Source organism: Ascochyta rabiei, chromosome 10 (assembly GCF_004011695.2).
Source record: "Ascochyta rabiei chromosome 10, complete sequence".
Taxonomy (NCBI): Eukaryota; Fungi; Ascomycota; class Dothideomycetes; order Pleosporales; family Didymellaceae; genus Ascochyta; species Ascochyta rabiei.
Window position 1 is genome coordinate 829,195 of NC_082414.1, and position 23,953 is coordinate 853,147.

At 53.9% G+C, this 23,953-nt stretch overlaps 7 protein-coding genes across 8 annotated transcripts, besides 6 other annotated features; 5 read left to right on the forward strand and 2 right to left on the reverse strand.

Annotated features, from left to right (window-relative positions):
- Window positions 1-8: 8 nt before the first annotated feature.
- EKO05_0006361 (uncharacterized protein) lies at window positions 9-1,985 on the reverse strand (the record flags this gene model as incomplete). Of its 2 annotated transcripts, XM_059636781.1 has the most annotated exons (5): window positions 9-707; window positions 756-912; window positions 959-1,205; window positions 1,254-1,355; window positions 1,403-1,985. In XM_059636781.1, 5 exons carry the CDS (start codon window positions 1,983-1,985, stop codon window positions 9-11), a joined length of 1,788 nt encoding a protein of 595 aa, XP_059492764.1. The 2 variants fall into 2 exon arrangements, with proteins under 2 accessions (XP_059492764.1, XP_038797864.2); XM_038940456.2 differs by having other exon boundaries at window positions 9-912.
- A 1,363-nt stretch (window positions 1,986-3,348) lies between these two features.
- Window positions 3,349-3,395: a tandem repeat.
- Window positions 3,396-3,433: 38 nt separating this feature from the next.
- Window positions 3,434-3,473: a tandem repeat.
- A 341-nt stretch (window positions 3,474-3,814) lies between these two features.
- Window positions 3,815-8,668, forward strand: EKO05_0006362 (uncharacterized protein; the record flags this gene model as incomplete). Its single annotated transcript, XM_038940323.1, has 4 exons — window positions 3,815-4,282; window positions 4,342-7,281; window positions 7,332-7,561; window positions 7,609-8,668. The coding sequence occupies 4 exons, from the start codon at window positions 3,815-3,817 to the stop codon at window positions 8,666-8,668; spliced, it is 4,698 nt and encodes a 1,565-aa protein (XP_038797865.1).
- Window positions 8,669-9,532: 864 nt separating this feature from the next.
- Window positions 9,533-15,619, forward strand: EKO05_0006363 (DEAD-box type RNA helicase; the record flags this gene model as incomplete). The annotated part of the gene is made up of 3 exons (XM_038940312.1): window positions 9,533-9,558; window positions 9,694-13,557; window positions 13,609-15,619. 3 exons carry the CDS (start codon window positions 9,533-9,535, stop codon window positions 15,617-15,619), a joined length of 5,901 nt encoding a protein of 1,966 aa, XP_038797866.1.
- Window positions 15,620-16,608: 989 nt separating this feature from the next.
- Window positions 16,609-16,638: a tandem repeat.
- Window positions 16,639-16,836: 198 nt separating this feature from the next.
- EKO05_0006364 (uncharacterized protein) lies at window positions 16,837-19,266 on the forward strand (the record flags this gene model as incomplete). The annotated part of the gene is made up of 1 exon (XM_038946089.2): window positions 16,837-19,266. One exon carries the CDS (start codon window positions 16,837-16,839, stop codon window positions 19,264-19,266), a length of 2,430 nt encoding a protein of 809 aa, XP_038797867.2.
- Window positions 19,267-19,769: 503 nt separating this feature from the next.
- On the forward strand, window positions 19,770-20,422 carry EKO05_0006365 (Glucosamine-phosphate N-acetyltransferase; the record flags this gene model as incomplete). The annotated part of the gene is made up of 2 exons (XM_059636782.1): window positions 19,770-19,955; window positions 20,078-20,422. The coding sequence occupies 2 exons, from the start codon at window positions 19,770-19,772 to the stop codon at window positions 20,420-20,422; spliced, it is 531 nt and encodes a 176-aa protein (XP_059492765.1).
- Window positions 20,002-20,050: a tandem repeat.
- Window positions 20,421-20,454: a tandem repeat.
- A 396-nt stretch (window positions 20,455-20,850) lies between these two features.
- EKO05_0006366 (tRNA(Ser) (uridine(44)-2'-O)-methyltransferase) lies at window positions 20,851-22,683 on the forward strand (the record flags this gene model as incomplete). Its single annotated transcript, XM_038946091.1, has 1 exon — window positions 20,851-22,683. The coding sequence occupies one exon, from the start codon at window positions 20,851-20,853 to the stop codon at window positions 22,681-22,683; it is 1,833 nt and encodes a 610-aa protein (XP_038797869.1).
- Window positions 22,684-22,944: 261 nt separating this feature from the next.
- Window positions 22,945-23,726, reverse strand: EKO05_0006367 (uncharacterized protein; the record flags this gene model as incomplete). The annotated part of the gene is made up of 4 exons (XM_038940548.1): window positions 22,945-23,297; window positions 23,353-23,436; window positions 23,536-23,549; window positions 23,689-23,726. The coding sequence occupies 4 exons, from the start codon at window positions 23,724-23,726 to the stop codon at window positions 22,945-22,947; spliced, it is 489 nt and encodes a 162-aa protein (XP_038797870.1).
- A 202-nt stretch (window positions 23,727-23,928) lies between these two features.
- Window positions 23,929-23,953: part of a tandem repeat that runs on past the window's edge.

Here is a 23,953-nt window from a genome sequence, read left to right on the forward strand (position 1 = left end):
GCCACAACCTATGTTGGTACCCCAGTATCGCCGTCTCCGTCGAAGATGCTGTCTTCCACCTTTGGTGCCGGATTCTTGGGGAAAGGCTTGAGGAAGCTCCTGATCTTCGTTTGCCTCTCTTCCTCATCGTCACCGAAGACATCATCTGCTTTCTTCCCACCGATACGCACAGCATGTTGCAGCCGCCAGTATACTCTTTCGCAACGTTCCTTTGCTTCCAAGATGGTCAGGTCAAGAGTTGCACCCGTCTCGACAATAGAGTTGCCTAAGAGTTTGATATGCTGAGCCAGCACGTCCACTGCTCTGTTGAATACTTTGACCTCCGAAGAGCCAGGTGTTGGTGCCAAGAAAGGAGAAGAGCCTGCTTCTGAAGGTGGCGGGCTAACAAGCGGCATGTATGGCACGTTCAACGGCCCAGGTCCGATAGCAATATCGAGGAGCGCAAGCCGAGCGGTCAGGAAGCTGTAATCTGTACCTTGGTTCATGCGGTAATGTGGTGACGTTTCTAGATGTGTGTGGATGAGGTCGGGCAGCTGAGCATCTGCGAGAGGTACGTCAACGGAGGTGGGATAAAGGAGGAAGGACAGAGCCAGATATCGTTGCAGGTAAGCAGTCAAGGGCGATCTCGTCGGAAACGCATGGATGAGGTTTGCTTGCAAGAGGGGGTTTGTTACACGCGAAAGCAGTTTCGGGATAACATGTACGAGCTGAGAAGTGATCAGAGAATGTATAACATCCGGTTGAGGGCTTCCTACGCCTGAAGTCAACTTGTGATTGTCGGCGTACTGGCAAATGATTGCTTCCATGGCGTCTTGAACAGAATTCAGAACGTCTGCGTCTAGCACGACACGGTCGTCTAAGCAGGTGTAACAGAGCAGGTGGAATGCATGAATTCTAGCTCTTGCATGAAGCCTGACCAACATTAGCTGGGGCCTGGTCAGTGTGAGAGCTGACATACCAAGGCGCAGCTGTTGTAAGTAGAGCAGCAATGCGTTTCAGAGACGGTGGAGGTGGCCGCGGACCGTCTGCTTGCGCTTCAGACATGGATATTTCATCCCTGGCGCTCAGGCTTTCAACCTGAGCGCCGATTGACTTGAACATGACGTCGAGCCTCTTTGGGCTGAGTAGTTTCTGCAGGTGCTCCTCGTGTGTCTTGAGAATCTCGAGATACTTCTGATCGAGCGCCGCATCGCGACCGAGACAGACTGGACCCGCTTAGCAAACGCACCTTGCAACACAGGAAAGGTTCTTACTCTGATCTATCATCCAGGCAGCAAGCTCTTTTGGAAGTTCTTGCAACCGGAAGATCTGGTGCGCAAAGCCAGTCATGAAGGCCTGGTCTCGAGTGGATGGGACTGAGAGTTGCTTTAGCAGCTGAAATATGGTCAATGTGGTGGAGTACCTTCGAAGCAAGCTGTCCAGCCGCGATCTGGTAGGCTCTTTTGAGGGAATGATGGTACCATCGACAGCTGGTGGGTATCTCCGAAGAAGTGGTAGGCGGTCTGGGCGCGTGCTTGGTTCGTTCTTTGCATCGCCTTGAACAGCCGATCGGCTTGGTCCGGATCCTCGGCGTCGTTGATGGCCTGTTCAAGCGTGTCCTTATCCAGTGCCGTAGGCACAGGAGCAGTCTGTTCCTCCACTCTCTCCAGATCAGCCTTGCGCTCTTGAATTTCGCGTTCTGCGTCCAGGTTCTTTTGGGCGGTCTCCATGAGCTGACTGAAGGGTCGTTTGGCACTCTTCCTGCCTTCTTTGGGCGGTCTGCGCAGCTCCTGCTCACCGCGACCTGTTCTGCGACTCGGGCGACCTGTGTGTGTTTGTATCTTGAGCTTAGGCGCAGGCAGACCGAAGTCCAGCTCTGCCATCGAGTCCGAGTCCGAGTCGGAGTTGAGGACGACGTGCTGTCCATGGGACAGGACGCGTTTGGTTGCGCCTGAGGTGGCAGAGGTCTGCGAGGTGCTCAACGGCAGTGTCTCGACTGGTGTCATGACTGTGTCGGTGGTTGGTGCGTCTGCGTTGGTCGATGTGTTGGAGCCAAACGATAGGGAGGGACCGGCTGTGGTGTTTTGCGCGCCTTCTGGCAGCGGGGCACCGCTGGAGCTGGGTGACTGCGAGGCACCATCGGTGGCTGTGACTGTTGTCGCTATCAGGATCACGATCAGCCTGAGGCTGCAACTACTCGTGCGGGGACGCAGGTAGGCAAGGCGGCGCGGTACCTGGGGTGTCTTCTTGCGAAGCGGGCGGGACAGACTTGAAGAAATGCAGGATGCTCTTGTTGCTCGTGTTTGCGTTCGACTTGGACGAGTTGTGCCGGTTCATGACGGCCGTCCCTCTGCGACGGTGACGCAACGCGACGCGGTATGGAGAGAGCGGGGCTGGAGTGCGAAGCCCAGAAGCCCAGAAGGCTTGGCTTGGCGTGTTTGTCCAAACCAAAGCGCGCCATCACGGGACCGCAGCGCTGGGGCTAAAGTGCGAATAGGTCGGACCACGTACGGGACGCTAACGACGCGCAGCGGAATGCTCGCTCGTCCGCATCCGGGCCCTGTGCTCCATATTTTTATTTTTATTTTAATTTCTTGCGTCTTGTGTTTGGATGCGCGTGGGAGGAGGTGCACCACTGCACCGTCGAGGAGAACGGTGGTGTGTGCTGAGGCTGTGTGATGGTATCGCATTGATCTTCATGAAAGCTCCCGGGGCCCTCCGTGTCAGAGAGCGAGCGCTCCCGGCTCTCAGGGCCACAGCATCCATGTGGCATTTTCCGCCGTGCTCAAATTACGACCAGCTTCGTACGAGCCGCTGGACGAGGCCGTGCTCGCAGCCACCAGCACGAAGCGGCTCTGAAAATGTCGTCGAGGAATGACAACGAGAGGCACGGGCGTGATCAAGTGTATCCTGTCAACCATCGAGGCCCCGAGAGCATGGCCGCTGACAGACGCTGAGGCATTGCGCTCGAGGCAGACTGGCAGAGCATGACGCTGACGGCAGAAGGCTGCTTACCCAGCGCAGGGCCGTGACCGGCGAGCCTGTGGACATCACTCTGGCGTTGCACGGCGGCTGCAAGATGGTGTCGATGAGGCCACGCAGCGCGAACGTGGAGCGTGCAGTCACTCACTGCAGTGAACGTCCTTCTACACGGACGAAAAAGCATGCAACTCGTAGGTTTAGTGTGGATGCAATGCAGGCCCGCCCTTGTGCCTATACTATGTAGAGCACAGCGCGGTAGAGAGCAGCGCGGGCTTTCGGCACGGTTCAGTGCAAACGCCGTCGCGCCCCGGCCAGGTGCGCTCGTAAGCAACGCGCAGAAGTGCAGGTCTAAAGAGTAAAGACGACGTTTGACGTTTGCATGTCCGGGCTGTCCGCTGTCCGCTGTCCGCTGTCCGCTCGCTGTCCGCTGTCCGTCACTTCCCTCTGCTCCCGCACCGCACGTCCTTGTCTTTTGCTTTTGCATTTGCAGTGACAGTTGCAGTTGCAGTTGCGCCTGCGCAGACACTCGCACGCCGACCGACGCCCGCTCCGCCCGCACTGTCCTGGTGCGGCCATCTCGCTGCCCGGGGGGTTCCATAGCATCTGCACAGGCAATCCCGCGCAACGCTGCCACGCTGCCACGCTACCATCCCTCACCACCCACCCCCTTCGCACCACCGCCCACCGTCCCACTCCCTCTCACCCACCCCTCCGCCCCTCGGCTGCCCGTCCGCACGCCCAGCACCTCTGCGCATCTTCTCCTGCCGACGCATTGGCGAATTCGACAGCGTAGAGGCCCTCCCGGCTGCGGCCGGCCATTGCAGCACCCCCGAACCTCCGCCTCGCAGCAGCCATGAGCTCCAACAACAACAACCCCAACCTGCAGCCGCCCTTTGCCGAGCTCGAGCCAGAGATCTCCAACCCCGTCAGGAGGATACGATGGGCCACACATCGTGCGACCGGCACCACGGCTGAGAACAAGCGCCACTCGCTGAAGGAGCGCCTGCATCGCCGCATAGGCTCGGGCGAGAAGCGCGACTCGTTGGGGAAAGAAGGCGGCTCGCTCGGTGGCCTCGACGGCGACAAGTCGCCCGACTCGTCTGATGCAGGTGGCGACGACCAGGACTCTGGCCGCAGAGTCTACGTCAACGTGCCGCTCCCTCGCTCCGAGCGCGACGAAGAGGGCCATCCACTGCAGTCCTACGCGCGCAACAAGATACGAACCGCAAAGTACACCCCTATCAGCTTCGTCCCCAAGAACCTGTGGTTCCAGTTCCACAACATCGCCAACATCTACTTCTTGTTCATCATCATCTTGGGTGTGCGTACTCCCTCATTTCCTCGAGACTGGCTGGTGCAGCGCTAACAGCACATGTGCAGATCTTCCAGATATTTGGAGCCTCGAATCCAGCCTTGAACGCCGTGCCGCTCATTGTCATCATCGCAGTAACGGCCGTCAAGGATGCCATCGAGGACTGGAGGAGAACTGTCCTCGACAACGACCTCAACAACGCGCCAGTGCATAGACTAGTCGACTTCAACAACGTCAACACTGCAGAAGACACCGTCTCCATGTGGAGGAAGTTCAAGAAAGCCTGCACAAGGACCATTGTCACCACATGGAGGCTTATGAAGAACGCAAAGAGCAAAAAGGACGCAAAGGGCAAGGAGGACAGCCAACGTGGTATCGAAGGCTCGAGACCTTCCATCGATACTCGCCGCGCTTCAGTCGCTACACGCAGATCGTCGTACTTTGATGCTCAGGAGGGCATCCAGATGACCCCGGTCCCGTCGCCCTTGCCCGGCGCTTCTCCCAGTCATTCTCCGTCACCGACCGAACGCGGGCCTGGAGACAACGACAAGATTCGAGGCGCTGACACAAAGGGAGTTGTCACGAAGAAGTTCTGGGGCAGTGTGCTTAACCCTTTCAAGACGTCGCCAGAAAAAGCTCGTTTCAAGAAGGATGCATGGAAAAGTGTGCAGGTTGGTGACTTCATCCGCTTGTACAACGACGAGGAAATTCCTGCCGACATCATCATCATGTCGTCCTCCTCCGACGATGGTGCTTGTTATGTCGAGACCAAGAACTTGGATGGAGAAACGAATCTGAAGGTTAGAAACGCCCTTCATTGTACACGCGACGTACGACACGCTCGCCACTGCGAACGCGCCGAGTTCACCATCGAAAGCGAGGGTCCACATTCAAATCTGTACTCCTACAGTGCCGCCATCAGATGGCAGCAACACAACGAGAAAGACCCAGAAACGCCCTCTTATGAGATGGTCGAACCGATATCGATCAACAACATGCTCTTGCGTGGCTGCCAACTGCGAAACACCGAGTGGGTACTCGGTGTTGTGGTTTTCACGGGTGAAGAGACCAAGATCATGATTAATTCGGGTGTCACACCTAGCAAGCGCGCCAGGATTTCCAAAGATCTCAACTGGAACGTCATTTACAACTTCATCATCCTGGCCCTCATGTGCTTGGTCTCTGGAGTTGTGCTTGGTGTCACATGGGCTAGAGACGACACCTCGCATTCGGTTTTCGAATATGGATCCTATGGTGGCACCCCATCAGTCGACGGTGTCATCGCCTTTTGGGCCGCTGTGATTCTGTTCCAGAACTTGGTGCCTATTTCCCTCTACATCACTCTGGAAATCATCCGCACACTACAGGCTCTCTTCATCTACAGCGATGTGCAGATGTACTACGAAAAGCTCGATTATCCCTGCACACCCAAATCTTGGAACATCTCTGATGATGTAGGTCAGGTCGAATACATCTTCTCGGACAAGACGGGTACCCTTACGCAGAACGTTATGGAGTTCAAAAAGTGCACAATCAACGGTGTTCCTTACGGAGAGGCATACACCGAGGCTCAAGCTGGTATGCAAAGAAGACAGGGAATCAACGTTGAGGTTGAAGGTGCTCGTGCGAAGGAGCAAATCGCTCGTGATCGCGTGAGAATGCTCGAAGGAGCTCGCAGGCTGCACAACAACCCATACCTGTGGGACGAAGAACTCACCTTTGTAGCGCCAGACTATATCGATGACCTTGCTGGCGAGTCTGGAGCCGAACAGAGAATGGCCAACGAACAGTTTATGCTCGTGCTAGCCCTCTGCCACACTGTTGTTACCGAGCGAACACCCGGAGACCCACCAAGGATCGAATTCAAGGCCCAGTCGCCCGATGAGGCGGCGCTTGTTGCAACGGCCCGTGACGTTGGCTTCACCTTCATTGGCCGAGAAGAGGACAAGCTCATTGTTAATGCTCTTGGTGAGGAGCGCAAATACCAGGTCCTCAACACCCTTGAGTTCAACTCGACTCGAAAGCGCATGAGTGCCATCATCAGGATGCCAGACGGAAAGATCATGCTGTTCTGCAAGGGTGCGGATAGTATGATATACTCTCGATTGATCCCCAACGAGCAGAGACAGCTTCGCATCACCACTGGGGAACACCTCGAGATGTTCGCAAGAGAAGGGCTGCGAACTCTCTGCATTGCTCAGAGGGAAATTTCCGAACAGGAGTACGCCGAATGGAACAGAGACTACGACATCGCCGCCAACTCCATCACTGATCGAGAGGACAAGTTGGAAGAGGTCTCTGACCGAATTGAGAATCAGCTGTGGTTGATTGGTGGCACCGCCATCGAAGACAGACTGCAAGACGGTGTGCCCGAGTCGATCTCGCTTCTTGGTCAAGCCGGGATCAAGCTGTGGGTCTTGACTGGTGACAAGGTGGAGACGGCCATCAACATTGGTTTCTCCTGCAACCTCCTTGACAACGACATGGATCTCGTCATTCTCAAGGTCACCGATGATAGTCTTGAATCGGTGGAAGCTCAACTTGACGAGAAGCTGGCTATCTTCGGCTTGACCGGCTCTGAGGAGGAACTCAAGGCCGCTCAGACTGACCATGAACCCCCACCACCAACCCATGCTATCATCATTGATGGTGACACTCTCAAACTCGCATTGGACGACTCGCTGAAGAGAAAGTTCTTACTGCTCTGCAGACGATGCCGATCGGTTCTTTGCTGCCGTGTCAGCCCTAGCCAGAAGGCTGCTGTCGTTAACATGGTAAAGACTGGTCTCGATTGTTTGACCCTTGCCATTGGCGATGGCGCCAACGATGTTGCCATGATCCAGGAAGCCCACGTCGGTGTTGGTATTGCTGGTGTAGAGGGTCGCGCAGCTGTCATGTCCTCCGATTACGCTATTGGACAATTCCGCTTCTTGACTCGCCTCGTTCTGGTCCACGGTCGATGGTCATACCGAAGACTCGCAGAGACTATCGCTAATTTCTTCTACAAGGTCAGTGCATACAAAACCGATAGTTGACCTGATTGCTAACGTGTATTCAGAACATCATCTGGACCTTCGCGCTCTTCTGGTACCAGATCTACACCAACTTTGACAGCCAGTATCTCTTCGACTACACTTACATCATCTTCTTCAATCTTGCTTTCACTTCTCTCCCGGTCATTGTCATGGGTGTCTTGGATCAAGACGTCGATGATAAGATATCGCTCGCAGTTCCTCAGTTGTATCGCCGTGGTATCGAGCGGAAGGAGTGGACTCAGCCTAAATTTTGGTACGTTCATACTTGACCGTCGGAAGGTAATTTCTAACAATTGTCAGGGCCTACATGGTTGACGGTGTCTACCAATCAGCTATTGCTTTCTTCTTGGTATACGAAATTTTCCACCCTGCTACGTTTGCAACATCCAGCGGTCTGGATCTCGCAGAATACCGACGCATGGGTGTCTACGCTGCCACCACTGCTGTCGCTGCTGCCAACATCTACGTCCTTTACAACACCTACCGATGGGATTGGCTGATGCTGTTGATTGTTGTCATCAGTACGGTTCTAGTCTGGGTCTGGACAGGTATTTACACATCGTTTACTGGGAGTGCCCAGTTTTATAAAGCCGGTGCAGAGGTTTACGGTAACTTGAACTTCTGGGCATACGTTCTCGTCGCGACGATCATGTGTCTGCTTCCACGTTTCATCTTCAAAGCTGCACAGAAGATGTACTTCCCTCTTGACGTCGACATTATTCGAGAGCAGGTCAAGCAAGGAAAGTTTGACTACCTGAATGATAGCGACAGCTATCTTCCTCTCCCTCCAGGACAAGTTCCAGCCGTTGTACCGGAGGTTGATGCGGATAAATACAAGGCTGCCAACGCCGAGCCTACAGACGAGGATGTTCGACCAATTTACCCACCCTCCGTAGCACCCACCGCGACGACGCACAACCCACGAAGCCAAAATGGTAGCAACAGCACTGACTACACATACCGCCGCTCAATGGAGGGCCTGCCTGCGGCCCCTCGTATGTCATCCGAAGGCCACCCACCAAACAGCTATGAACACCGAGTGCGACCCAGCTTCGACCGCGCTAGGATGTCTATGGACCGTGTGAGGCAAAGCTTTGAACAAAGCAATGACTTCACGTCAGCCGCCATGCTGACCCGTATCGAGTCTGCGCACAGCCGGAACAGCTACATCGACCGCAGTCGCACTGGCAGCCAAAGTGGGTCAGCTGGCAACATCGGAATTCGACTGAAGAACGCCATCCGCCGCGCCACAATCACGAGAGAGGAAGCACCTTCAGATTTCCATGATGCGCCTGCTGTACCTACGATAACAAAAAGCTCCCCGGAGCCAAAACTACCGCCAACGAGTCCGCCTAGGTGATCGCGGTGATCCAGCACTTCCACTGTTTTAACGATTTGTATATAAAAATATTCCCCACCATGTTGCGCACCGGGCGTTCACGAATACACCATTGCTATTTTCCTTTGCTCTTGCCTCAGGTGCAAGTAGGCGTCTTTTGGTTGTACGTTTCTGGGCACATGCGATTCCCACTCCTTTCTGCGTTTTGCTCATCCAGTTGCAACATTCGACTTTGAAAGATTAACGGTTGTAAATTTCGTAGACCAGCAACGACAGACGTGCTGATGACTTCGTCTCTGAGGTGTAAATAGTTAATGCATGACTAGTCCTTTTGGGCTGGCCGAATCTTCAATGAACTTCGATCACATGCCGTGACAAATGAGCATCATCGAGTGACCAACTTCTGCAATATGACAGATGTACAAACCTAAACGTTGCTTGACGCAAGTGAATGTACGGAGTAGCGAGGTGAATGTTTAATAGGCTTGGCACGAATCGGCACGCTAGCGGATCGCGTCGCGTTTGCGAGATTCTTTGGCCGCAATGACGCCCGTCATCCGTACCGTACAATCTGTCACCCAACCGCTCTACTTCTTCTCGACGTCCAAAAACGCTTCATGCCGCTCCCTCACCGACGCTCTCTTGTCTTCTGTTTATGAAGCGGGGTTACGTGCCTGCCATTCACTTCCAAGATAGCCCAGGTAGGCACAAGGAAGGGCGGACGCCGTGTTTGGACAGCCGTAGATAGCATCTCTTCCGTACCAGCGACTGCATACGCTTGTACAACGTACACGGTTACCACAAGTGTGCTGAGTCTCGTTGCCCTGCACAGTCATTAGGTGTGTTGTGCCTGAGCGCTGGGCTAAGGACTGCGCAAGATAGACTATGGCAGAGATTCTCGAGAAGATCAAGTAAGTACGACGGGCAGCCTATCTTACCTGTGACCCTGTCTCTCCTTCAGCTTAAGCTTTCCTTTCTTCCACACCACTGCCGCCCACTGGCCCTTTTGCATGATCAAGAACAATGTCTAACCTTGAATCTTACAGCGAGCTTCGAGCATTGCCAGAAGACCAACATCTCTTCTGCCCTCGCGTTGGTGAAGATGGAACCATATACTACGACGAAGATGTGGCCAACTACCCACCCGAGACCGACCCGGCCGCACTCAAAGACCGCGAATTACGGATACAAGAAGCCGAGGAACGGAAGTGGGCAGCACTGAAGGCAACTGAGATTCTAGCTTTTGACGGAGAGGAGGCAGCACCGCACAAAGAATGGCTATTGAGTCGGCTGAACCAGCTGATGCAGAGCTGTGATGTCTGCGTCCGGGTGTTCCACCAATCTCGAGCGGAGTGGAAGACACGGCTGGTCGACACGTATGATGAGGGGAATATCGGAGACTTCTTGAATGTGGTGGACGACCAATGCCTTGGGCGTATACAAGCCGGTCTGGACAAGGCAACCGCGATACTAAGCAGCGCAGAGCCCAAGGCTCGTGGTGTGCGGATACTACCAGGACAGTGCACATATGCTTTTTTCGAAGCATTGAGCTGCGACGCATTGGTACGGAACGAGGATCGCCTCACTCAGCACTTTGACGCCCCGTTCGATCTCGTACAGACCAAGAAGCGATTAAAGGTCCAGACCTACCTTCCTGCCATGACTCGGTTCCTGTTCAGTAAGAAGGAGCGCCGCCAAAGGTGGGCTGCACTTTCTTGGTCAACCTCCAAGCGCAATCTTATCAAGTCAGAGTTCGAGTGGGCCGTGCGAGACTACATGATCAGCGCCATGATGAAGATTCAGATGAACAACCTCGACATCGAGCTTGTTCCAATATTCTGGAGTGGAGCTCGGCTCATCATAAGCAAGATGGATAGGGAACTGATCACGGAATATATTCGTGGCCTAGACGGGAACTTCTACCGGTTGATGCTCGATCACCTCTCATTGAAGTCGGAGGCTTTCCTTGACATACTCGCTACGATGGAGGAATTGTTGAAAAAGGCACCGGTCGACTTCTGGGAAGGCATGAATGCTGTGACTCCCTCCATCGCAACGGTAGTGGAACAAATTCTTAACAGCCCTGTCCTACAACAAGTGCTCATTGCAGCAAACGAAGGGGACGAGCAGGGCATGTCCAACCTCAAAGCGTCATTCAGCTGGATACCGCTCTTTGTCGCGTCTATCAAGCCAGCAAATCTTGGTCCAGCGACTAGGCCGTTTGCCCAGGCGCTTTTCGGTCGGTTTCAAGACGGACGATATCCATCAGTCTCTAAAGCTATGTGTTATCGCGAGGGTTTGAAAGTGCTGGAATTTACTTTCAAGAAGATGTGCGAAGGCAAGACAATAGACAAGTTTGTGGGGCAGCCCACGGTCAACGGCATGATGGACATGTTTTCAACACATGTTCAGCTGTTGGTGTCGAGACTGAAGCAATTTGGCGACAGTGACACCGATTTGGAGGATCAAGACCTGACCTTGACTGTGATCCAGAATGCTTTTTTACTCGAGGCTCAGTCTTTGCTCATTGAGAGACAGCTAATCTCTGCAAAGAAGCCTTCTCCAACAGAGACGCCATCGTCTGCACCGATATGGAAAACTATACTGAAGGCGATCGACCACCAGAGCTTGGAGCTTGCTTCCCATTTACTGGTCGCGGGGAGAAGCCTGATTGGACTTGAGCCTCTATCGATGAAGTCTGGCATCGAGAAGATCCCTGCTGAAGTGCGCCACTTCAACGACCGCTTTAAGCTTTTATCTCAGTCCGTCACAGATGTGGTTGATCGGCTCTCTGAGTTCAACCCTTCGCAGCTGCACGCCCTTTTCGAAAAGCCGGTCGCAGCAAGTGCGATCGTCTCATTGCTGTTTTCATCGACACAGGACACCAGAAGCTCAGCTATTGAGCTGATGAAGGTTATCAGCTTGGAAGAGGAGCGACGAAACGCTCTGCAGTACATTCTGAAGAACTACTTTAAGAACGTAGTCATGGGTATTTCGGACTCGGTTCGTCAGGTCATGCGCAAAAAGGCTTTCGCTCCTACACCAAGTATGATCAGGACGTGTAGGGACGTCATCGATGTTCTGTGCAACTCACAGGATGGTATATTACGAACCAAAGATCTGAACACTGCAGAAGCAGCGGCGACGATGACTCTGTGGAAGAACCTATGGGATTCGTTGACCATGATCTTCGCGACTACGGAGGCTTGGAGCAATCTGGGTTTCTACGACAAGCAGATGATGATGGACTTCTGTCGAGATACTATGCAATTTGCTGACGAAGTCTTCGACCAGTGCAGTATCTTCGCGACTGCGTTGAAGAAGCAAGCTCGTTCAGGTGATGACGAGAGCAAGGCCAAGACGGAGCTTTTGCAGGAGCTGCTCGAACTTCCAGCGAATGCCATGGAGGGCTTAGCAAAGTGGTTGCGTCTTCGAGATGAGTTCCTGTCAAGCAAGTCCGTCACTCTCATCAGTAAACTGCTTGTTCGCCTGCACAACGTATCCATTGAGATCAACACTGACACACTCTCTTACATGGAGAGGATTTTGACCGGCGACATCCGCGCCAAGCTCAGCACTACACAACAGGCTGAGCTGCAACAAGCTCTTGAAACCCATCTTGGTCATTCCATCGTCAAAGAAGAGGAATCCGTACAGCCAAAGCAAGCTTCCATTAGCAAATGGATGTCTACCGGCGCAGCAGCATCGCCAAGCGACGCAAAGGCGAGGCTGTTGTCAAGCCTTACTTCAGGTTCGGTCGCCTTCAAAGAGAAACGCGAAGCGATGCGAGCCTCAGAAGCGAAACTTGCCAAGCAAAAGGCTCTCGATGCCCAGAAGAATGCTTCTCAAGATGAGTTTAGGAGGAAACGTCAGCTCGAGCTACAGAGGCGCGAGAAAGAGAAGGCCGCCGCTATCGCCAAAGCCAAACAGGCTCGAGGGCTTACGCAGACTAACGAGGCAGGCTCGGGGCTCGAAGGCCTTGGTGTGCTGGGTAAAGACTCAGCAGCTAAGGGAGAAGGTCTCATGCACTCATCTGATGAGTCCGAAGACAGCGATGGCGATATTGACGAGGATCTTTTCGGGATCAAGAAGCCGAAGGCAACCACTGGGCCGAAAACCAACATTGTCAACGAAGTCAAGATTCAAATGCCGTTCAAGAAGAAGAGGGTACAGCGCTCAATCAAGGATATGCGAGCCCGTCTTGCTCCTGACTTGTCTTCACTCCATAGGGCGATCCTCAGCTGGGACTACTACTACGAAGGCGACTACCCACCAAACTCGAACCCTGGAATCTACTCCAAAGTACTCAACACATTCCGAACACCAAATGATTACCAGGCGACCTTTGAACCTCTTTTGACACTTGAAGCGTGGCAAGGATTTGTCAAAGCTCGTGAAGAAAACCAGAACAAAGCTTACGAAGTCCGTATCACGTCACGGGCAAGTGTCGATATGTTCCAGGAAGTCGGCAGTACGATGACACACGAAGAGAACCGCGACATTTTTATCTCTGAAGGCGACATCATTCTCCTTTCGCGGACGAAAACACCTTCTGCTGAGGTGCCAACATGTCTTGCTAGGGTGTTCCGTGTCAAAAGGAAACAGCAGCACATTGAAGTATCCTACCGCGTGGTACCTGGTAACCCCCTCTCGTCCGCTCTAAACCCAAGTAGCGCTGTATTTGGAGTAAAGCTGCAGTCCATCACTCCGCTTGAGCGCGAGTATGGCGCGCTGAAGGGTCTTCAGTACTACGATCTGTGTGATGAGATCATACGGGCGAAGCCATCACCTCTTTTGACGTACAGCGACAAACAGACCGATTCGTTGATGGAAAACTACAATCTGAACAGGGCACAAGCCAAGGCAGTCAAATCAGCTATCGACAATGATGCTTTCACGTTGATCCAAGGGTACGCGGTATATTTTTTCCAATATTGAGCACAATGCTAATGCGGTCACAGTCCTCCTGGTTCCGGAAAAACTAAAACTATTACTGCCATTGTCGGGGCGGTTTTATCCGACGCTTTACGTAGAGGTGGTACAGCTGTACCTATTCCCGGCGGGCAGCAGCGAAACGATACTGCAGCAAAGAAGTTGTTAGTCTGCGCACCCAGCAACGCTGCTGTTGATGAACTGGTCATGCGTTTTAAAACTGGCGTCAAGACTTTGGGCGGTGAAGAGCGCAAACTCAATATTGTACGTCTTGGTCGCAGTGATGCTATCAAAGCCAATGTCCAGGATGTCTGTCTGGAAGAGCTTGTCAGCCAGAGGTTGGGCACTTCCAACCCCAAAAACAACGACCGTGAGGCGACGCAGAAGCTATTCACAGACCACAAAGCGATATCGGAGAAGCTCAGGAATGCCATTGCGCAAATTCAAACCGGTGAGCTGAAGGGAGATGATGCCACAAAACTCCAGGACGATATCAACGCTCTCCGAAAGCAAAAGCAGAATCTTGGGACCAAGATCGACAACGCGAAGGATGACGAAAAGCTAGCTGGTCGTAACGCGGATCTCAATCGTCGACGAGCTCAAGAAGCGATTTTGAACGATGCACATGTCATCTGCGCAACGCTCAGTGGCTCCGGTCACGAAATGTTCCAAGGTCTTAGCATTGAGTTTGAAACAGTCATAGTGGACGAGGCCGCGCAGTGTGTTGAGATGAGTGCTCTCATCCCTCTCAAGTACGGATGCGCTAAGTGTATCCTTGTTGGTGATCCCAAACAGCTGCCACCGACGGTCTTTTCGAAAGAAGCTGCCCGCTTTGCGTATGAGCAGAGTTTGTTCGTTCGCATGCAGAAGAACCATCCAGACGATGTCCATCTTCTGGATACGCAGTATCGTATGCATCCTGAAATCAGTCTGTTCCCGAGCCAAACGTTCTACGACGGCAAACTCCTGGATGGTGGTGACATGGCTGGTCTGCGTAAGCAACCTTGGCACCAGAGTATGCTCCTTGGACCATATCGATTTTTCGACGTTCAGGGTCAGCAATCAGCTGCACCTAAGGGTCATTCGCTTATCAACAGAGCGGAAATTGATGTTGCTCTACAGTTGTACAAGCGACTGACCAGCGACTACTCCAGCTATGACTTCAAAGGCAAAGTCGGCATCATCACCCCCTACAAGAGTCAACTCAAGGAGCTGAAGAGCCAATTCACATACGTCTATGGCGCTAATATCATCGACGAAATTGACTTCAACACTACCGATGCATTCCAGGGTCGAGAAAGCGAAGTCATCATTTTCTCTTGCGTGCGTGCGTCTCCGGCAGGCGGGATCGGTTTCTTACAGGATATCCGTCGTATGAACGTTGGCCTCACACGTGCCAAGTCCTCGCTGTGGGTCTTGGGTAACTCACAATCGCTTGTCCGTGGAGAGTTCTGGAAGAAGCTCGTCGTGAACGCGAAAGAAAGAAAGAGATACACAGATGGTAACGTGATGAGGATGCTCAGTGAACACTCCAACAAGTACCCAGCGCCCAAAGAAGGGTATGTCAAATCGCATCGTCCAACGCCGGAGGTCAAATCTGAGCCAATGAGTGGAAACGGAAGTGGCCAGTCTCATGGAAACGGTGCTTTCAAACAGGCAAACGAGCAAGAGGTCAAACAAGAGGACCAGCAAGAGGTTAAGAAAGAGCTAGGCCTTGTGCACCATGCAAAGCGCAAGCTTAGCGATAGCCCGGTCGTCAAAGCCGAGAGAAATGGCGACGACTTCGACATGATCGATGCCCCGTCCGACACGGCGTCTAACGCCAACACCAATGCTTACAACGGAGGCAGTGGTCGCTCAACACCCGCCGCATTCTCTGATGCGAATGCAAGGAGTTCGCCAGCGGTCGACAGTGACCGAGCCAATACGCCAAATCAGGATATGCTGGGCGGGGTGCGGGCGAAGCCTAAGATCAAAAAGAGGCCGAAGCCCAGTGGGCCTTTCATCGACAACAGACCTAAGAAACCAAGGACAGGGTAAACCCTGGATCGCATTTGCGGCCTTTGACCATGATAGACGTTGTGCTTAGCATTTGATCGGCGTTCATTGTACAGTTAGCATTCGTGTAGACTACGTAGCAGAGATCTGCGCATGTTTGCTTCTTGCGGGTCTCCCGATAGAAGTGCGTCAAGTTGCGAGGATTGGCCACAAAGCTTGAGGGCGCTCGTGGTGTAGATCCGATGGCTATGATCAACATTGATTCTCAAATGTGCCGGCCGCCGAGTTGAGATGGCTTGCCATGGATTATTATCACTCTCGAAGGATCCCGTTCGTCGCGGGTGAAAACTTCTTATCAAGCAACCGAGAGCAAATAGGCTCACTTCTGCAGGTGTTGTGCGCAGAAGGCAACTGAATGTGCATGCTCATGAAAGCCAGCGCTCTTCGTGTGTAGTTGCATTTCAAGGGTTGCTTGCAAGGCCTATGGCACACAACATACGCACGCGGGTTGCAGCTAGACGACACAGGTCAACACCACGACGGAACGCATAACGACAATTAAACCCCATCCATTGCGTCTCAGACATCAATACGACGGCTATCATGAAGTTGTCTTCTAGAAGCAAGCTACTGGTGATTGGCTTTCCCCACACTCGTGGGTTGCAACTGCTGCTTAAGGCTCCCTTCGCTGCTGCCAAAGAAGCAAGTTACACGACGCTTTCTTCGCGCAGCAACGCGACAATTTCGTCCCACATTCCAGGCAACATCCCGTCATATGCTGACGAAAGCTTCCGATAATGATGGTTGCGAAACCGACATACGTAACAGCACCAGCAGTATAGCGAAAGCGCTGATAGCTACGCTGTAGGTTGTTTGAGTCAAAGTCCGCAAGCACCTATTGTGAAAAAGAAACGAGATGGACGAACCACAGCTCACAATTGGGCCTTACCCCAGTCTTCCATGTCTGCGAACTTTCGTTGAGGATCAGATCATTGCTGCCAGCCACTCGTCTCGTTATGAGTACCTGCTGTGTCACGTCGCGTCACGTAACGTCCATCACGAGCTCAAGAACTAATCCCTACTGTCAATTACCGCCACTGGTTTCACTGCAGGGTTTGCCTTCCTTCAGATTCGGATGATTACCTTGCTTGCAGCAATCTACACTGCATGGAGCCATTATCCCTGGCCGACGTTGCAATGTAAGGGCCAGCATATCGCGAAAACACCTCTGCAGTGCTCTGGTACAACAACAACTGCATATGCTGAGTACCAGTCTCCTGGTTGTGCCACGTTCTGAGCTCAGCTGTCGCCAGCCGTTGCAGCTGCCCACACCCGTGAGGTCTGGCACACGTCGGTTCTGCACACGCGCTGAGCATATAGGCGGCACAGCCTCCCGCACCTACAACATGTTGGAGTCCAAATCTACAGAGCGGTTGATCAACTCGTTCCCTATGTTTGGTCATCCTGGCATTAGTGCGCTCGAGTACGCCGGAACGCTTGCTGAATCCAAAGAAAAGAACCGCAGGGCCAGTGTTGCTTCAGCAAGCCTGAAGCGCAAGTCCACCGCCGAGACGCACAACGAAAACACTAAAGCGAAGACGCCTGCAGCTACGGGAAAGTTCGAGACCGCCTTGCCACTCGCTCCTGTGCATTATATTGACGAGTTTGGCGCCCAACGTAAGCGGAAGGATATGTTTGTAAACCATACCCCAAGAGACTTCGACATGCGCGCACCACAGAGCGTCGAAGTGTATCGACCCTCGACGTCTTCTTCAAACGAAAACTACTCACGCCCTCGAATCAACAGTCGGAATAGCCACAGCTCATCGGTCGGCTCTTATCTCGAGCAGAAGCGGCTGACAGTCAACCCTGGGGCTCCGGTCGAGCTCGACTCAAGAGAAGTCGGTGTAGCCTCCACTCCTCGAATGGCTCCAGAGGTATATCGTCCAATTGCCGTTCCACCACATCGTCGCTCGATCTCGAGTCCATTGACCAAGATCATTACCTACCAGCCACGCCAGGCACGGGCCATCATCTCAAATAGCCATCAAAGGAGGGAAGTTTGCGTGCGAAGCACCACCACGCCAAACCATGACCAGAAAGAAAGAAAACAGTCACGTCGACAGACACCTTACAAGATCAGCTGTCCAGAAGTGAACGCGGGTGCTCCACACGCTTCACTGGAGCCATGGATAACTAAGCACGAACGCGATGCGAGTAGTACAAACAGCGACATGCCTACCCAAGAGGATCTTGAAAAGCTCGAGGAGGTGGCGCCGCTAGGCGTCATCCAAAAATACTTTGAAAGCCAGGCCGACAGTCGAGAGTCGAGTCTGAAGAGGGTGCGCCACCGTCACACACCCAGCCCACCAAAGATGCCACTACCACATTCGCCAGACCCGACATTGCGCACGAAAGACCCAATCGCTATCTTCCCTATGGAAGACTTGGATCTGACGACCGACATACCACCCGCTGTACCAGAACGTAGCCCGAAGCGTGTCACGAACCCTCGGTTCCCACTTCGCAAGGAGTCTGTCACGTCTGTGGACAGTGACTTTGCACGTGCGGCTGAAGGCCAATTTACAGAGTACGACCAGAGGGACACGGAGATTCAAGTTCCCAGGAAGCGGAGTCAGATGTACGGCAGCGTAGGACAAGCCGCCCGAGCTGGCTCGTCCAACCTAGGACGGATGGCGCCACCCATCCTCGGCCACGATGCACTTACTGCCAGTAGCGACCTGGGTTTGAACGATCTCAGCTACTACCTCAAGCATACTGGACCTAACCTGGACTCTCAAGCAACAGGCCGACAGCGAGCGAAGAGCGGACCGAAGATCTTCAAGGTCAAGCGCAAGAGCCTTGCGGCCCGCGTCGGATCTGTGGAAGGCTCTCCTCAGCGCGCACGCCAGAAACCAAGGGTGCCTACTTGTGCGCGCGAAATGACCACGTCAAGTGGCGCGAAGCATCTCAAGATCATCATCCCCAGGATATCAGCTACAGACAACCTTAGTTTCCCCTTGGCTGTCTCCGGACCACAGCACCAGAAACAGCGCTCTCGACACATGTCCCTCAGCTTCACCGAAGATATGCTCGTTCCACCTCTTGCCTCACCGGCAGTCGAGCGTGCAATCCAAGGCTTTAGCTCTTATGATCGTGCAAGTCGGTCATTCTCCGCGCCAAACATCATGGATGTCGCTGCCAGTGCGATGCGGAAGGGGAAAAGTCCTCCTATTAGTCCGACACTGATTCCGGTAGTGGAGCACCCGCTAGCAGAGCACCCTATGACAAGGGAAGAGCAGACTAAAGCGAGGAAGTTGAGGGATCTGAAGAGGATCAGGAGGAAAGACATACCTTCTACCATGTCAGTGTCGACATCGAGTCAGCAAAGGCACTCTGACACAGGACCCGGTGCGCTGCCAACGCCCAGACACACCCCAGAGCCCATTTTCGATTCAACGATCGAGATCAGAGTACTGGAAGACGATGCATGCACTGAAGACAGCCCGAGTGAGAAGATGACGAGGCTGCAGGAGAGGGTGATGCTGCTGCAGAGGCAGAATACGGACTTGACCGCGGCATTGGCGAAGATTGTGGGGCTGGAGTTGGAGAACGGGGATTTAGAGCCAGAGCATGTACTGCAGACGTTCAGGAGGTGCAGGCATTCGAGGACACCGAGTGGGTGGTGAGGTGTCGATGCATTGACGGCAACGAAGATATCCCGCTTGCCAATGCTGGACACACGACAGTTTGTTTATAACATAATGCTAATAACATCCATGGTAATGCGGCCGGGAGGATATTGGGCGACGCGAGCTTGTGGTTGATACATGACGATGTTCTTGGAATGCAGCCGTTGGTCTATTTTTGGAACACGAGCTGGTCCCTGACCGGGACGTGGATGCCTGACTTTCAGCTGTCAGTGCATATAGATTCATACTACAGAAAAGGTACTCTACTGGCCGAACTCCCCTTCCTCGAGACACTCGCCCTCAAGAGCACATCTTCCTCCCTCTTGCACGCTCAACAACGCCCTGTTTCTCAGCGCCAGTGTCGTTATCGATAAGGATTCAGCACCCCTAGCACCCCTCCAAACACCCAACGGCTCGACTGCAAGCGCAATTGCACCCTCACGTCTTACATCACACGTCCCTGTACGCTGGCAAGCCTCGAGCGCCTCAAGCATACCACAATGGCCCTCCAAACACCCGTGACAGACGCTACTGCCCCGCTGTTCAGCTCAGAACTCATCTCCCCTGAGGTCCTCAAGGCGCTGCCCGAAGGCTACACCTGCCGGCCTATCCAGCGCCAGGACTACCACAATGGCTTCCTGGACGTCTTGAGGGTGTTGACGACGGTCGGCGACGTTTCCGAAGAGGTACCGTGGCCCGTTTTCCCTAACCCACTTGTTCCGCTCCAAACAAAGAGAGAGAGAGAGAGAGAGAGAGAGAGAGAGAGAGAGAGAGAGAGAGAAAGCTGCTAACCCTCAATTTCCGGCAGGCGTGGAACGAGCGCTACACATGGATGGCGACGCGCAACGACTCGTACTTTCTGCTTGCGATCCTCGACTCGTCGTCGCACATTGTCGGCACCGGCGCGCTGATTGTCGAGCGCAAGTTCATCCATCAGCTGGGGCTGGTCGGCCACATTGAGGACATTGCCGTCGCCAAGGACCAGCAGGGCAAGAAGCTCGGGCTGAGGATCATCCAGGCGCTCGACTTTGTCGCTGAGAAGGTCGGCTGCTACAAGACTATCCTGGATTGCAGCGAGGCTAATGAGGGGTTCTACGTCAAGTGTGGGTTCAAGCGCGCTGGGCTGGAGATGGCGCATTACTATGGCCGGTAGAGAGAGAGAGAGAGAGAGAGAGAGAGAGAGAGCGTGGGGTTGCATTTGGAGGCGTTACAACTAGAAGATGATGGGTGTCATCTCGAGCTGGGATATTTAGACGCTAGATAGAAGGCTTGTTCGCTTGCAATTGCGCTTTGTCGTGCAACTCATCTTGGAGTCTTGCAGCACAGCCGGTCTTGAGTTCAGTCACTCTTGCAGCATATGAGGGCCCTGGCGTGGAGTGTTTCCAGGTCAGAAGCGAGAAACTAGTCAACTTCCCCATGCATCAACACGGCAACTCTGACCTGCAGCACAACCACCCGTCTTCTTCGCTTTGTCACGGAGCGCGTAGAGGTGCTGAATTTCGAACACACTTGCGCCACTAAATATACTGATTCTCGAGCAAAGTACATGATAAAGCGTTGTGACTCACATCGCAGAAAGAGATGGTACTGGAAGACAACTCGGGCATGGCAGAAGTAGACGCCCGCAAAACCATGTCGAATTTGACTTTGGGGGACGACAAACCAGCACAAGAAGCCCAGAGATCGGAAACAGGAGGCAAGAAGGTACAAGCCTCGCAACCTGTGGCAGACAAATTTACACCTTATGACCCTGCCTCCGCACCGGCTTTTCCCTCTGGCCTACCGTCCGAAATCTGGAGCATTGTACAGTCTGCACCTGCGAATTTCACGCCGCAGTACTTCCTTGATGTCAGTCGTAACCTACTGGAGAACCCAAATCTGACAGCCTCGCACCTCGCACGTGCGGAGCTGTCGTACGCAAGCTTCAACGATGCTACATTTAATCCCAATGCCACGACATCTCTGGACCTGGCAGACATCATCAAACACCTACGCGCTGAGCACCATCCGCGTCTCATCGAGGGCGGTATAGATGGCTATGATCTTACGTGGACTGTAGTTCGCAAGCTGATCCCTCGAAACCCAAAACTGGACGATACGATGGTGCAGACCTGCCACTTGTTCACCTCGACCGCGCCCATCACGATACAAGACCCAACCAGTGGCAAGGAAGAAACCATCGAAGCAGAGCGATACCTGGTGATCTACATCCCGCACGTCGACAACCCAGACTCCATCCCCTACTACCACCCGAAAGTCGGCCGTCTTGCCATCGTGTACACGTACCTTCCGTCTCTCTCGGAAAAGCCGTCCACTACCATCTCCTCCCCGGGCCACTTGAGCATCTACTTCGACCTCTTCTCCACCCACCCGCTCGACAACCGGCTCTCGCGCACTGCGCTCAAGATGCTCGAAATTATCCACAAGCACTCACGCGGCCGACAAGCGGGGTACAAGAAGCGCGTGCACCACGACCAGATCATCCCGCAGAAGACTTTCCAGGACACATATGCCTACCTCAAGGGCAAGTACGCAAAGGGCCTGATTGAAGCGTGGGTCGAGCAGACGCCGCCGAGCAAACACGTGTTTGAGGATCTGGGCATCAGCGCGTTTTTGATGGAGTTGTGGGTGGACATGTACGGTGATGAGAAACTGACGGGGGAGCAGAGGAGAGAGGCTGCGCAGAAGGCGTTTCCCGGGTTTGTGGATATTGGGTGTGGGAATGGTCTGCTTATCTACATCCTCAACGAGGAAGGGTGGAGAGGCTGGGGGTTTGATGCCAGGAAGCGGAAGACGTGGGATACGTTTCCGGCCGTGTATGCGCAGAGACTGAAAGAAATGCTGCTCATTCCCGCGGTCCTCGGCGCGCATCGAGCTTCCGTGGATGAGGCGACAGAGACGCCGTGGCCAGCGAGCCACGACGGAGTCTTCCCCGCCGGGACCTTCATCGTCTCCAACCACGCCGATGAACTCACGCCCTGGACCCCCCTGCTCGCCTCCCTCTCCTCATCCCCCTTCATCGCCATCCCGTGCTGCAGCCACGACTTCGGAGGTACGCGCTTCCGCGCACCGGCCATTAAGAAGTTTGTCCTCGACGACGGCCAGCCGAAGGGGAACAAGGGCGCGCAGCCGAGTGCGTACGCCAGTCTGTGTAGCTGGACGAGCGCGTTGACGGAGAGTATGGGATTTGTGGTGGAGAAGGAGCACCTTCGCATCCCGAGCACCAGGAATATTGCCGTGGTGGGAAGGAGGTTTGAGGATGGAGATGCTAGCAGGGATTTAGAAGAGCGATTGCAGTACGCAAGGACAGTGGTGGAGAAGGAGATGGGTGGGGAGGTAGGCATTGAGCAGGTTAGGATGCAGTGGGTAGCAAGAGGGAGCGGGTTGATGAAGCCTGGAAAGGGGGGACATTAGAAATTGCGGGGGACAGTTGGGTTGATAGACAAGATTTGGGACAGTGAGACATGACAAGCACATTACGGAGCCCACTGATCGAATTGGGTATCATTGTGAAAGTGGTCGTCGAGTGCAAAGCCGCATCTCGTACGAGTAATACATTCGTGGTATCATCCTTTCATTTCGCCGTATACCACCAGGTCCTCCAGTCCCTTTTTGTAATGCAGCAAAAGATGATCCTGTATCTAGTCCGTTACGCCTTAAGCAAAGGTCAATCGCTTAAGAGGCAGGGGCGCCACGGCCTCGCCCGAAGCCACCACGGAACTCAGGCTTGAACTCGCCGGGAGCGGCACCCTCAGCCTTCTCGCCAGCATCACGGCGGCGGTAGCCACCCTCGCGGTCACCACGGTCGCCACGGGGAGCACCGCGGCCGCCACGGCGCTCGCCGTCACCGCCGAGCATACCCCGGGGAGGAGCAGAGCGCTGCTGCTTGATGTGGGTCTGGGGGACGATCTCAGCGGGCAGGTGGAGCCACTCGCGGAGGTAGTCGAGACCCTCGGGGGTGAGGGTGTAGTAGTAGTACTGCCACGAGAAGCGGGTCTTGACGTATCCGCGCGAGGTCAAAGACTGGCCTGCACAGTGTTAGAGCCCAAGTCACGCAGAAAAAAAGCGACTAGGTGTACTGACAAGCCTTGATGACGAAAAGGTTCTTGGTGTCGATGTCGCCGTGCTTGGGAAGGTTGAAGTCCTTCTTAGCAACGAGAACGCCCTCTGTGGTGACCGTGTGTCAGCCTGTCCTTGTATGCAGCCAAACTGCTAAAATATACGAGTGTGCCATAGCCATGGCCCGCGCGTGGGTAGAATACTAACCTCGGAAGAGGTACCTGGGAACAAGATGTTAGCATGTGTTTTGCAATTGTGAGCTGAGGGGGGCCAAGTGAGGCTCATGATCAAGTCGTAATTTCGTGCGAAACTTCAGAGCTCGAGCGCGGCGTCGCATTGACGATGTGGTGGGAGACTAACTCGTGAATGAGCTTGCGATCGGCCTTGGGGATAAGCATCTTGACTGTTGCGAGGAGTCTCGGGGATGCTGTGGGATTAGTTGGTGGTTGGCGATGGGAGGAAAGGCGCTTGATAGACGGCCAGTGTCGATATTCGTTGCGGTGCACGCTAAGCGGTAAGCGAGTGCTTGGCCGTGGAGAGGAAGGCGCACGGACCAGTCTCCAGTTCGCGACCGTCAAAGTTCGCCGCTGCCTCAATCGTCACCAACACCAACATCAACATCTAC